General features: G+C 56.6%; 1 protein-coding gene across 9 annotated transcripts in view; it reads left to right on the top strand.

Annotated features, from left to right (window-relative positions):
• Nucleotides 1-13,358, top strand: part of ZC3H3 (zinc finger CCCH-type containing 3) — a 138,599-nt gene that overhangs the window by 119,511 nt on the left and 5,730 nt on the right. For all 9 annotated transcript variants that reach the window (XM_050709035.1, XM_050709038.1, XM_035566402.2 and 6 more), the window contains 2 exons: nt 5,383-5,546; nt 6,581-6,786. In XM_050709035.1, the coding sequence (XP_050564992.1) occupies nt 5,383-5,546; nt 6,581-6,786 (370 nt within the window). The remainder of the gene's footprint in view (nt 1-5,382; nt 5,547-6,580; nt 6,787-13,358) is intronic.

The raw sequence follows: 13,358 nt of genomic DNA, 5'->3' as shown, positions 1-13,358 counted from the left end.
CTCACTGTGTTACTTTTATTTATATTTGGGCTTATAATGTGAGAGAGCATCATCAGAGCCATGTGGCTGCCCTCCAGGTTGATCCAGGACGCAGACAAAAGCCAAGCCTGGAAAATCCAAGCTCTGCTTGTTGCAGCTCTGAGCAGGGAGCTGGGAGTGAGCAGCGGGACCGGACGGCAGCAATTCCCAAAGGAAGAGAGAGAATTAAATTTGAAAAAGAAAAAGCATTGGAAATGCTCAATTACAGTACTCGGGCTCCTGCTCGGAGCTGTCGCGTGCACTCATGCTGGGGAGGTTAACTGCTCTTTGACATCATTTTGCTACATGGAAAATTCCAATTACACGGAGCCTGCCAAGGGCCGCGGCACAAACGGCTGCTCCGGGCTGCGGTGCTTCGCGGGGCAGTTTGTCAAGTGCTGTTGTCACCCTTCGAGTGGTGTCACCGAATTCCCGGGGCATCGAGTAGCTGCAGATTGTGAGCTTTTCCTGCCTTTTTTTTCCAAAACAAAGAGTTTTTCCAAAACGAGGACCATTGGCTTGGAAACCGCAAGCTCAAGTGTCGGCTTCTGCTAACAGATCCCGTGATGCTTTGCCTCCCTGATCTCAGCTCCTGCCAGCTCGAGCTCTGTTTCCAGATCTACTGCCCGACGTTAACTGGGACCGCGACGCTGCTGCTGGCCACCCTGGGAGGGGAAGTTTGCAGCTTTTCACGCTCCTTGTGTGAATTCTTCCCTTCACACGTTTCACAGTTCTTTCATTCGTGGCGTTTCCCGTTTGGGCTTTGGCAGAAGGAGGGATCTGGCCGGTAACAGGACCTGTCTGCTCAAAAAGTCCCTGCGTTGGGCAAGCCTGAGCAGATGCAGAGGAGGTGGCATCGGGGAGTGATGGCAGCAAGGGAGAGGATGTTGCAGGACAGCCTGCCCTGCGGATAGATGCTCAGTGAGCCCAAAATGCCCCTTCCTTTTTGTTTTGCATCAGCAAAACAACACCTCCAGACCAGGAAGGAGCAAGACGAGAAGAAACAGTCAACAATGATGGAGAGGGAGCCTTAAGAGCATTGTGGAGAAGGGATGCAGAACAGAGCCCAGCCCTTAGGTCATTTATATCTGGGCTGGACCATGCCGGGGCAGCGCATGCTGCAGGGACAAGTCTTTTCCTCGCCCCTTCAATCCATCCCAGCTGTTTTGCTGCCTCTTAAATCGCTGTGATTTCAGAAATGCCAACCCATTCTTGCTCCAGAGGCATTTTTGCTCCTGTGAATGCCACGGGGCAGGTTCAGCAGCTTGGCTTTGGGATGGGTGTCCCTCTGAGCACCTCTTCATGCTGTGGCTGGATGGATGTTAGCGACCTGTGTCCACAGTCCTGTTCGTATTGTGGTAGGTCCTAGGGAGCAGATAGATCCAAAATCCTAGAGAGCCTCCATCTCTAGGAGTTCCTTGCTTCCCCGACAGTGTTTTGCTGCCGGGAAGAAATGATAAACCAGTGTCAAAAAGTCTTTTTTTGGGCTGTTTGCAGCTTGGAGACAAAAAGGCGCAAGCACCTCTCCATGTGTTGGCTAAATTTCCCCCATTATTATTCCCCCGCACACATGATGCTCGGCTGCATTGTCCTCCAGGTTTTAACGCCGGGGAGCTGGAATTTTTAAGGCTGCTTCCATCTGCAGCCAATTATAAAAAAAAAAAAAAAAAAAAAGCCATCAAAAAAAAGCTGTTTACTGGCTGTCAGCTCGGAGCGGCGTCGGAAAGCAGCCCCGCCACCTCCAGCGAGAGCTTCCCAGCAGCCGCTTAGCGCGGAGAAGTCGCGGGTAAGAGGTGTATGAAGGCAGCCTGACGTCGATCCAGCCTGTTAATCCTGTGCCACGGGGATGGGGCTACCTGTAACAACTCCAGCAGAGCGAGGTGCTTGGGTTTTGGGGCTCAGCTTGGGCTTTCGAGGCTCCCCTTCCCCAGAAGGGGAATTCCCTGCTGGCACAGCAGCGCTTTGGGTTTCCAGCAAGGAGCCGCGCTCTCTTGTGTCCAGAGGGAAGGACACGAGCCCAAGGGGATGGGAAGAGCAGGGCGAGGATGTGCCAGCGGTTTGCTCTCTTGTCCAGCCGCCGTTCCCTGCGTCACCTGCTGTCCCCTGGCACTGGAGCAGAAGGGATCAAGCGGAGGGCGCGAGACGAGCCCGGAGATATCTGAGAAGTTCAACCTGGGCAGGCCCGCTGGTGGAGCGGAGCCGGGAATGCCAAGCTGGACGGGACCACTGCTCCCCCCGTGGGGTCAGCGGGCGCTCGCCGGTCGGCCCAGTAACCCAGCTTCACCTCCCTCCCGCCCTCCCCAGCCTCCTGCCAAGGTCGGTGATGGAAAATGTTCATTAACGGCGTTCCCGGGGCTGAGCGAGGATCTTCCACCGGCCCTGCCAGTTGCTGCCTCCTCCTTTGCCAGGTCCGGGCTAAAGAAGGCAGCGCTCTGCAAATACCCTTGTGCCCGACCCCTTCCCGCTGTGTGATGGAGCCGGGGGCCATTTAAGGCTTTTTGGGTGCTGAGCAGCACCTCGAATTTCACCCAGGGCTCCCTGGCAGCCAAGGAGGAGTCCCGGCCGCGGGGCTGCCAGCGGGCACCGTCCCATGGTCGGGCACCGCTGCTGCAGGCTGCGGGGGAAGCCCCAGAGCAGGAAGATGGAAGGGGGGGGCTGGAACAGCAGAAGCCCCCCCTGGGGCTCGTCCCCATCCCTTCTCCATGGGGTGACCCCGCTCCACGGGGTGTCCCCACCGCGCTGGCATCACACGGGCGCCCGACGCAGCCGCTGGCTTTCTCCCCGGGGGCGTTTTGGGGCTGCTCCGGGTTTTCTCTTGCCTGAAGAAAGGAGCCAGATGCTTTTTCTCTTTTTATGGCCCAACCTGCCCGTTGGCGGGGGTCCCGCGGGGTATAATTAGCCGCCCCGACAGGTGGAAGGGATCGGGTGGCTCCTGCCACCCCGCAGCCCCAGCGCTGCTTCACCCCGGCCGACACGCGGCGAGCAGCTTTACAGTAACCCCAGCCCTCGCCTTCACCTGCCTTTAAGGCACGGGGGGCACGAGGAAAAGAGCTCCCCATTCCCTCCCATAAATAAACAGAGGGGGCTTTCCCACCCTCCGCTTTGAGCCCGGAGCCGAGGAGCTGCCTCCCCAGGGCCCAGCGAGCCGTAAGCAGGTCCCTGCCTCTCCGTGCAGCCCCGACCCGGTGGTGATGGACGGTGACGGACGGACAGCCAGCCAGCAGGGCCGCCGTGAGAGGAGGGCCAAGCGTGTTGACACGGCGAGCGGCGCGGAAAAGTCGCCAGAAAACCGAGCCGGGGACCCGAATTAGTCGCGGGCGGTTTGTTTTCTTAATATTAAGTCCGCGTTCGCCGGGGAGCCAGCGACCAGCTGGGGACGCGGTGGGTCCCACTGCAAGGTGTAACGGGGATGGGGACGCACGTGTCACCCAGCTGGGGGTGTGGCACTGTCCCTCGGCCCCTACAAGCTGATACAGGACAAAACAACCACGTTTGCTGGCTTTTCCCCAAACCCGCGGTGTGCTCCATCATCCCTCGGTGTAGGGGCAGCAGTGCCAAGTGCAAGGGTGGCGCATCCACGCGGCCCTTGGAGGCGAGGGCTCCTTTTTGCTGCCCTTCTCCTTCCCACGTCTGGTTTTGTGTTGGACGTCGCCGTATGGGAGAGGATTTCGCATCCTTGGGCGGAGGCATCCCTTTGTAGTCCCAAAGCCTTATGGACAACACCTTTCTGAAGGATGTTTCCAGGAATGTTCAGCATCCTTGGCTACTCCAGAATTTGGGATGCTCGTCTTTTCACCTCCACCATTGCTCAACCCTCTGGACAAGTAGAGCACAGACAGAACCGCTGCTTGGGTGCTGCTCACAGCGAGGATTTAGTGCCATGTACCTTCAAAGCACCTATCAGGTTGAGGGGTTTGCTCTCCAGATCCTAATATTTTGGGAAAAAATGACCCGAAAGCTGTCCTCTTGGTGCCTTTTCCAAGCACTTACCGTTGGTCCACGACTTCGGCAGCTGGAGGTTTTTGAAGCATTGCAAGTTGGGAAGAAGGCAGGGAGAAAAGGAGAGCTGTTTTCCCAAACTTCCCTCGATTTAAGCGTGTTTTTTTTTTTTAGATTTGCTAAGATAATGGCTGCTTAACCAGGGCGAGAGAAGCTTTGGGTGCTGGAGGAGATGGTTTTCATGTACTCACTCTTGCATGGCACTCTGAAGATAAGATTTAATGTTCCTACCGGCTCCTGAGAGCTGGCACCATGTGCAGAACGGATTTTGTCCAGTTGTGCTTCTCCAGCACCCGTCCATGTGCAAAAATAGGATTTTATTAAAAAAAACAGAGTAGTGCTACAGCCTGGGCACTGTTTGGAGATGCTCTACTCTCAGATTACGCATTGAGTTAGAGATTTACTTGCTGAAACCTCATGGCAGCTCATTGAAATAGAGGAGGGAAGCGCAGGGAGATGTTTTTTATGAATTTTCCGTGCCTGGCCTGATCCCTGCTGGGCTTTTCCCCGGTTCTTGCACCCCCGCAGAGCCGGTGTCCGTGTGTCTGTCCGGATCCCCGGCCCTCCTGCCGCGTTGGCGACCTCCCCGGCCTCCAGCAGACGAGCTCCTCGCTCCGCCGCCGACGTCGGCGTTCCCCCGGGGCCGCCGAGCTGCCGGCCCCGCTGCCCTTTCGAGCAGGGACCCCTCGGTCTGCCACCGCTCCGGCGGCTCAGCGGGGCTGCTGCCACGTCCCCGAGGTCACCGCAGGGGGCTGCTCCCAAACGGCTTCACTTTGGGGGTATTCAAAGGGCAGCAGCCCCGTGATCCCGCGATTTTGCGCTGCAAACCCTCGCCGTGTTTCTCTGCCCATGGATCTGTCCGCTTTCCCCCAAACCCAGGCAAAATTTTGGCGTCTGCGCTGCCCGGGAGCGAGGAGGTTTTTGCAGCGTGGGCGTTCAGGTGAGACAGGAGCCACGCAGAGAAACAAGGGGATGCGTCCTTGCTCCTGGAAAAGGTGACCTGGTTGGTGTATGCTGCTGTTGCAAACCCTTTGTGCACTGTGGGAGTTTGGGATTTGTCCCGCTGCGGTGGCACAGCGTGGCGTGTGTCCTGTGCTGCCCTACAAGAGCCAATATGCTCGCACCGGGTAGGATGGAGGGGAGCATCCGTGGTGGGGTTGGGTTCCCTGGGCGTCTCGGGGCTGAAATCACATCCAGAGGTGTCTCGTCTGCCCTGCCGGCATCTCTTCCTGCCTTTCCCACTGCCAAAAAGTGCCCAAAAGTCCCCAAATCCTGGGGAGTGCTGCTGACTTCCCGCTCCTCGCGGGGATTTCGGGAGGGACAAGACGCCGCACTTCCCAACATCTCCATCTTTTTCCCTGGCAGTGCAAGAAGAAGCACACCCTGGTTTGCCCAGACTTCGCCAAGAAGGGCGTCTGCCCCCAGGGCGCACGCTGCAAGCTGCTGCACCCGCAGAAGAAGCGTCAGCCCCGAGGGGACGTCTCTGACCCCCCCTCCAAGTGCAGGCGGCTCTGCGAGGAGACGGGCAGGTAGGGAAGGTGCAGAAGATTTGGGGATTTGGGGGGGATTGCCCGCATCTCGTGCCCTGTGAGACGTTCGTGCCATCGGAGCGTGGGTGGCACTTGGAAAGGTGCTGCCCGTGTCCGTGGCACCTCCGGGTGCCTCTGAGGTTTCTGCAGCCCTTCCTTCTGGAGACGGAGGAGCCCTGGTGGAGAATCCACTGCAGAAAACCCGTACAGCAGACCGAATCCCTCCGGCAGAACGAGGGCAAGAGGAGGGCTGGGGTGGTGCTAATTCCTCGCAGCCCGTCGGCAGGTCTCGCCCTATCCATCACTGTCACTGTCACTCGGGGTTGTACGCTTTAAGCATACCGAAAATCAAAACCCAGCTAAAACGGGGGCTTTAAAAGCCCCCCCCACCTCCCCCCCACCCCGGCCTGTCTAAAAGTCCTGGTTAGCAGGAGGAGAAAAGAGCAGCTTGCCTGCTTCGCCCCTCCGCAGCCCTTTGCAGCGGGATGGGGGCGGATGGGCGATGGCAGCGGGGGTCCCTACAAGCTGCCCCCGGCCGCGGTGCTGGCCCGGTCCTGGTCACCATCCCAGCCCTGCCTTGTACGGTCGCAGAGGGGATGAGCTCTCAGCAGGCTCTGGACTTACCCCGGGTGACAGAAGAGCCTTGGAATGACACCCAGCTCACGTCCCCCGTGTGAACGAGGTGTAAAATAGCTCCTTGCTCTTTTTAGCTAAGGAGGCACGAGCGCGGGGCATCCTGCGCCCGTTCCCGTCCCCGGGGTCGGCGCGGGGAAGGGAGCACGCCCCTGGCCAGCTCGCAGCGTTCGGAAGCTGCCCGGGAGGTTTTTCCTTTATTAGCACCGTCGCCAGAGATGTCAAGCAAACCCAACCGTCACGTTAGCTGGGCTCGCAAGAAATCAGAGACAAGGGGCGGCCCGGGATGGAGCCCAGAGCGCCTCCACGTACCCAGCGGTTCACCTCAGCTTCTCCCCATGCACGTGAGACCGGCACTGCCGAGAGATCATTTTTCGTTATTAATTTTTGCGTTTTGCCAGGAATGACCCGGCTCAGCCGTGCGATGACGGGGAAGTGCCCGGCCCCTCCGGCGCGGAGCAGGAGGTGAAGTTTTGGAGAGAGGCAGACGCCTCGCAAAGCAGCCGGCTGCAGAAGCTGCCCTCCTTCATCTCCCTCCTGTCGGCCTCCCCCGGGGACGAGGGCTGCAAAGTGGAGAGGGACGAGGACGAGCCAGGTGACGAGCCAGGTAGGAAGCTCTCGGACTGGTTTTGCTCTGCGCTGCCCCAGTTCACCGCTGAGGGTGAGCAGGAGGGTTTTTCCCTGCTGTTATCCCCTGTGCCCTACTGCTGGACCCACAGAAGGCTCTGGTCTCTGGACCTCCACGAGAAAATGCAGTTTTAGGATGAGCAAAACTTCGTACACTTGACAGCAAACAGCTCCCGCCTTGACACCTTTAATTTTTGGAACAACTCAGGGAAACGTTTCAGCCGTTTGACCCGACTGTGAAAAAAGGCAGGAGGGAATCGGTGAAGCGGTGAGCAGAAATGTCTTTGTGTCTCCGCGCAGCGTTTGCGCACCTCCCAGCAGAGGTGTGCTGCATTTTTGCTTTTCCAAGATGTTCCTCGGTTCCTGCTCTCCTAATTCAACCCCTACACAGAAAAATCCCTTAATGCCTGGCTCCAACAGCAGCTCTGTGCGAAGGTAGGGGACTCGGTGGTGCTCCGGGGAGATCTGGACTTGTCTGCAGGTGCAGAGGTGATGAGGTGCAAAGCAGAGGCTGGGTGGGACCAGCAAAAGCAGCTGGTTCAGGGTGGGGTCCCCAGGAAGGCTGGGGGCTCTGCAGGGCTGACGGGTAGGTGATTTGGGTGCGCGTCCCTCCGTGCCTTTGTCCCAGGAACGGGAAGGGCACGAGGCATCGGGAAGGCAGCGACTGGAGGAGCCAAAGGAAAGGAAAGCAGGGAAGGAGTTGCAGATGTCTGTAAAAGAATCTGATGACGAAGCAGTTTCCCTGCCAAGGGGATGCAGCGATCGTGCGCGGTCGGTGCGGGAGCAGGTGTGAGGATGCTGCTGGGCACCCAGGTTTGCCTCTGCCCGGTGCTGGGGTGTGTTTAGTGATTAAAGGCTCATCCTAACACACAAAGGGACCAAAGGGGAAAATGACAACCATCACCTAACGAGAGAAAAGGAGCCCTGGCCACCAACAGGTTTCGTCCTGATCATCCCAGGAGGGCGCAGGATGAGGCTGCTATAGGATCCAAATGATTCACAGTGCCCAAATCACCTTTAATGCCAGGAGTGAGGGTATATTTGGGTCGGTCAGGATGGGTCCTCACGTGGCTCTAGGTATCAGCTGGTGTCTGCGATGTGGTTTTGGGATCTGCACCCTCCCCGCTGCGCCCAGCCAGAGGGGCAGCTCTGCCTGTAACAGGGAGCGCGGCGCTAATACTCGGTTCCTGCTTGCAGACCCTGAAGGTGACACACAAATTGGTGGGGTAGGAAATCAGGAGGAGGACAGGTTATTATTACGGAGTGATCTGAATTGCTTGGTTAAACGGTCACAATTTCAGAAAATGCCCTTTTAATACTGGAAAATACGGGAGGAAAGGAGAAAAGTACCGGCTGCACGTGCAGGAGGGAAGGTGGTGTTGGAGCAGGTGTTTGGGGATGACTTTTAGGGTCCAGCTCTGGGCAGCAGGCTCACCGTGATCTTACGGGGTCTTGGTATGTTTCTGTAGCCTTGGGATGTATAAAAAGGGGATTGGAAAGGAGGGAGGTGGTGCTGAGCTCGATGCTGTCCTCGCATGGGGACAGACCCACCGTGGCTCTGCAGATGGAGACCCCGGTGCCCGGGACAAGCTCCTGGACATCTCTTGGTGCCTCCCCATCCTTCGTCACGTTTCGTTCTCGGGGCAGAGGCGGAGGGAGCGCGAGCATCGTGCAGGTAATGGGCTCCTCCATATTTCACCTCCCAGTTAAATAGCCTGCGCCAGAGCCTAACTGGCCTCCCCGCGCTAATTGTCAGCGAGCGCACCAATGCAAACCATTCCAATCGAGTGCTAATTTAATTAGAAAGCACCCATTTTAGTTAATTTGTTCGAGAAGATCACTGAAAACTCCTGGAGAGAACAGATGTTCCCCTCTCCCCCGATGAACATTCAGGGGTTTGTAAATGGCTCCACTCAGCCTTGTTTAGGAGAGAAAAGAGGATTTTATAGCTGCAAACGACCCTTTCTGTAAACATTTTACAGCTCTCTGCACGTTTGAGTGACGATAAACCCCTAGCAACTCGGCGGGCTGCAAATTTGCGACCATACGGCTATCATTTTATTGTCATATTTCACGGTCGTAACGTTAATGGAAGATGCTCGCTACAGTCTTTTTTAACGGCTCCGCTGAGCACGCTCAAACGCTTTGGCTTTGGAGGAATTCATCGAGGTGCAGCGCTTCCAGTTTTGTTTACAGCTTTCACTTCTGGAGGAATAACTTTGAGAACACAAATCCTATCCCCCCTCCCCGGCCGCCCTCCCTGCCCGAACCCACGCCGTGCTCGCTGCCGCCGGGGCTGAACCCGCTCCCGCTTCGCCGTGCTGCAACCCCGTGGGGCTGGACCCTGGTCCGAACATCTCCTGCTCCCAGCCCACATTTGGGGCTGGTCCCCCCATGCAAATCCTCGTGGTGGGATGCCATGTGGAGGGTCTCCACCACCTGCAGCATCACCTTCAACGCTGCTCCTGCCGGCGTGGGCTGTTTGGTCCAAAGCTGTGCGTTTTGGCGGCTAGACGAGGCAGATGAGAACCAGCCCTTTGGGTTAACGTGGCAGAAGATGCCCTGAAACCCTACAGAAAGCATCTGGGGGGCTGGTGATGGAAGGCTTGGGTGCAAGGGAGGTGTCCCAGGGAGCCAGCGTCCTGCCAGCGTTGACCCCAGCAGGACCAAGTTGTTTGCTCCTCTTGGTAGGGTCTGGTTATCCGTTATTGTGGATAAAATATCGGAGTTCTCTTTTTAGCATTGTCGCAAGCATCTCCTCATGGTCCAACCATCTTGGTGGCCTCCACTTGCTCCACTATGTCCCCGTCTTTCTGTACTGGGTACCCTGAGGGCTCCAGGTGCGCTACGTAGATATCAAAGAGATTTTTACAGCGCCAGCAAAACCCCGAAAAGCACCGCTAATGAAACATTTATTGCACGCCTTAGCACTGAACTTGGACTTCTTCGTGATAAAGCTGAAGCCTTTTGTTTATCTAGGGAAACAATTTTTATGCCGTTGATTATATCAATCCATTTTTCCTTGGGAACCTCCACCGAGGGTCTGGCTCGACCTGCAACTACCGAAGACAGCAATTATTTGAGGGCAGGTAGTTGAAGACTGCAATTCCCCCTTAACCTGCTCTTCTTCGGCCAAAAAAACCAAACAGTTATTTGGCCAAAACAAAAAACCAACAACCAATTCTCTATCTTCCATCCCAGTTGCCTCCAGGATTTCTCTGGGGATCTGAGTCCTGGCTGGTGGTGGCGCAGAGGTCTTGGCTCTCCCAGTGGGGGTCACTACCCCTTTTTGGAAGGACCTTGGCCATGGGGAAGTGATGAGGCACTGGCCATACATCTGATCTGCTTCTGTTGCTTCTTCTTTGGTTTGGGGACACCTCCGTGGTCTCTTTGGGTGGGATCACCTCCCAAAACGGGCTCTGTCTTCTGCTATCTAACATGGGCAAGCTTCTCTGTCCCATGGTCTTGCCGCTTCCTGCTCCTCCTCTATCTACCCCCCCTCCAAGCTCCTTGCATCACCACCACACCGTTTCTGAGCAGGATTGGCTCCTGGTGGGTCTCCCCTCTGATGTTATGGCCAACTGTTGTCGGTCCTCTCCGGAGACTCAATTACTGCATGGACCTGTATCCCCCAAAACCTGGTCCAGATGCTGGAGAAGCTCTTTCCTGGGGCTCCTAATGTCTGAAGAACCTGCCTGATGGTCTTGGGGCATCACCCAAAGCGTGGCAATAACTCCCCAAATCTTTGCTCCACCCCCGCTTGCTCCATGCTCATGTGGGGGCAAGAAACTCAACGAGAAACTCAAACCAGTGGATCATCTAATAGGGGACATAGGATAGAGGACGGTGAGGTGGCTCAGGACACCTCAGGGCCAGTGAAGCATGCACCTGGCTGGGTAATCCACCAGTTTGGGAGAAGTGAGGAGACCGATGGAGAGCCGAGGAAAGGTTTTGGCCCCATGGAATGGCTGAACCTGCCATCTCCTCCATATTTCGGGGGGCAGCCGCGCTCGGCATGCCGCGTGCCGTCAGCTTGCTGGAGGGGTTGCGGCACAGCGCCGGGTGCCCTTGGGTCCCTGTGGTGAAGATCTGCTGGAGCAGATGCTGGAAGGCACACGGAGAGGAGGAGGAGGGAAGGGAGGTGTAACAGAGGGGAGTTTTCTCGCTGGCTTCAACGTGAGAAGGATCTGATCCAACGCGAGGCGTGGGCCAGGAGCTGCAGCAGGCTCAGTCTCCCCCAAGATGCCACCAGTCTGCGACAGACAGCGAGCCTGGGGCTGCAGGGAGAGGAAGAGGGAATTAGGAACATGTTTGATTGACCTTGTTCTTAAATCGACCTTCCCGTCATCTCCTTTCTCTGGCGTCTTCTGCTCTGGTAGGATAACTTAGCAGGGTCCAGACGGTGAGCTGAGCACGAGCAGGAGAACCCATCTTCCTTCCTGCTGCCGCTCGTCTCGTGGTTATCATCCAGCAAGGCTCAGGGGCAGCTCAGACCTTCGTGGGACCTTCCTAGATCTTCTCCTGGCACTTAGCAGATCTTCCCTGTGACGGTGAGCAGTGTGCCCGGCCGGTGGCGGTGCGATGCTGCTGTGCGTGCCCTGCTCCTCATCTGGCCCTCGCCAGCCCCGGGGCCGACGCACGCCCCGTCGTGCATGCAGTTTAATTAGAGAGCATCAAAACTCTTTCATAACTGAATTAACAAACCTCTAACCTAATTGCTTTTCTCATGCCAAATGGATCGAGCTGCGGGTAGCGAGCTGCAGCCGTCCCTCGAGCAGGGCAAGGGCTGATTGCTTTCCCGGTAACGTGCCGGCTCTGCTCGGGTCGTTAGCAATCACATCTCCTCTTCCCGAGCCAGCAGATGCTGGGTTTGGGGACCCAAAACCATTGAGGGTTTTGGGGCTGTTTGAGGGTGATCCCCGCAGCGGGGGAGCCTTGGGTTGTTCTCATCCGTCCTGTTTTATCTGGGTGCTGGTTTCAGGCGTCCGTCTCCTGGTCCTGGATGCTCCCAGCCTGGACACACAGCCGAGACGGAAGGTCCGAGAGTAAGAAACTTCACTGATGTTTATTTAATTCCCTTCTTGCAAATCGGCCAATTTATTTGAAACTTCCAGTAAAGCTGATGAGCGCTGTGACTTTTTTCTAATTGGGCTCTCCGTCTGAATCAGAATCGTCCTTTCTCATCCCACACTTGAAAAAACCCTTTCTGATTCACTCCCTGCCCGCACCTCGCTGCCTGCACGTTTCCAATTCTCTTTCCTTATCGATTGGCAGGCGAGGTTCAGACCTGCCAAGTCTCGCTCGTTTTCCGGGACTGAAATCCACTCCTTCCGTATTAATTTTCTACCCGTTTTTTAGGGTCTCGTCCTCGTGGGACGGAGGGTCTGGAGACCAGGGCTTTCAGACTTTCCTTAGGACTTCTGAAGACCCTTCTCGTTCAGGCTGCTGCCACTTGACAGCCCTGTCATCCCCCCCCTGAATTATTTAATGACCTGAAAGCTGGAGATGGAAGAACCCTTGATGATGATGAGATGATGAAATCCCATCTCCTTCAGCTTGGCAGGAGAGGGCAGACGTTCACCATACCTGACCGTACCCAGACCACCAGATGGTTACGCATCGTTGTGGAGCCCGTGACCTGCCAAAACTCCTCCAGCACTGCTGTAGCTCGTGTCTGGTTCGCAAGCTTTGCATTTCATTGCCGGGGTCCCCTTGGGGAGGGAGGATTTGGGGTCTCAGCCTGCTCTCTGCACTAAAATGCTGCTGGTTTTCCTGGTGCATCTCCAGCAGCATCTCTCTATGTGAAGTGCTCCTGCTCCAGCACAGTAATTTATTCCCTCCTGCACACTTTTGCTGCACGTGGAGGCACGGGAAATCTCCCCATGTATCTTGTATGGGTTGGGAGGCAGCCCTGGTGTTGTCTTTAAGGATAAAAACTTGATATCAGGTGGCAGGCGAGGGCCCCCCTCCTGCCCAGGCACCTTCTTCTAGCGAAAGAAAAAAAGCGAGGAGGAGCGGAGGAAGTTGGAGAGCACTGCCGACGCCCCCCGGGAAACCAGCAAAGCCCCCCAGCCAGCTGCTTTTTCCATCTGAAAAAAGGTTTCTTGGAAATTCTGGGGCTTAGCCCTTGCTGCCGGCCTTTCTATCCCTGCTTTTGTCCTTGGGCTTTGCGAAAAAACGGCCTCCCTCAGCCGAAGTTCCTCCGGAGCTGACTCAGCGGCAGGAAAAGCTGCTCCGAAGGCAGCTTCAACCTCCGGGCTCCCCTCAAATCTCCGGGGAGCAGAAAAAGGATATTTATCCTGGATGGGTGAAAAAATGCACGCGGGATCTGGGGGAGAAGAGCAGGGATTTCTCCACCTGGGCCGTGCGTGGGCAGGGAGGTGCCGGGATGCGCCGCGGCGCCCCGAGCATCCCCTTCGCTCCCCGCTGCTCCCGTCTGAGTATCTGGGAGGCCGACAAAGCGCGGCTCTTCTGCTAATTGCAGTCCTCTCGTTAGCCTGGTCTTTGAGAAAGGCATCCCTCTAACAGCCAGCTTTCTGGCGAGGCTTTGAT

This window comes from Cygnus atratus, chromosome 2, assembly GCF_013377495.2.
Source record: "Cygnus atratus isolate AKBS03 ecotype Queensland, Australia chromosome 2, CAtr_DNAZoo_HiC_assembly, whole genome shotgun sequence".
NCBI lineage: Eukaryota > Metazoa > Chordata > Aves > Anseriformes > Anatidae > Cygnus > Cygnus atratus.
Note: the sequence above shows the minus strand (reverse complement) of the source record. Positions and strands in the feature narration are given on the sequence as shown.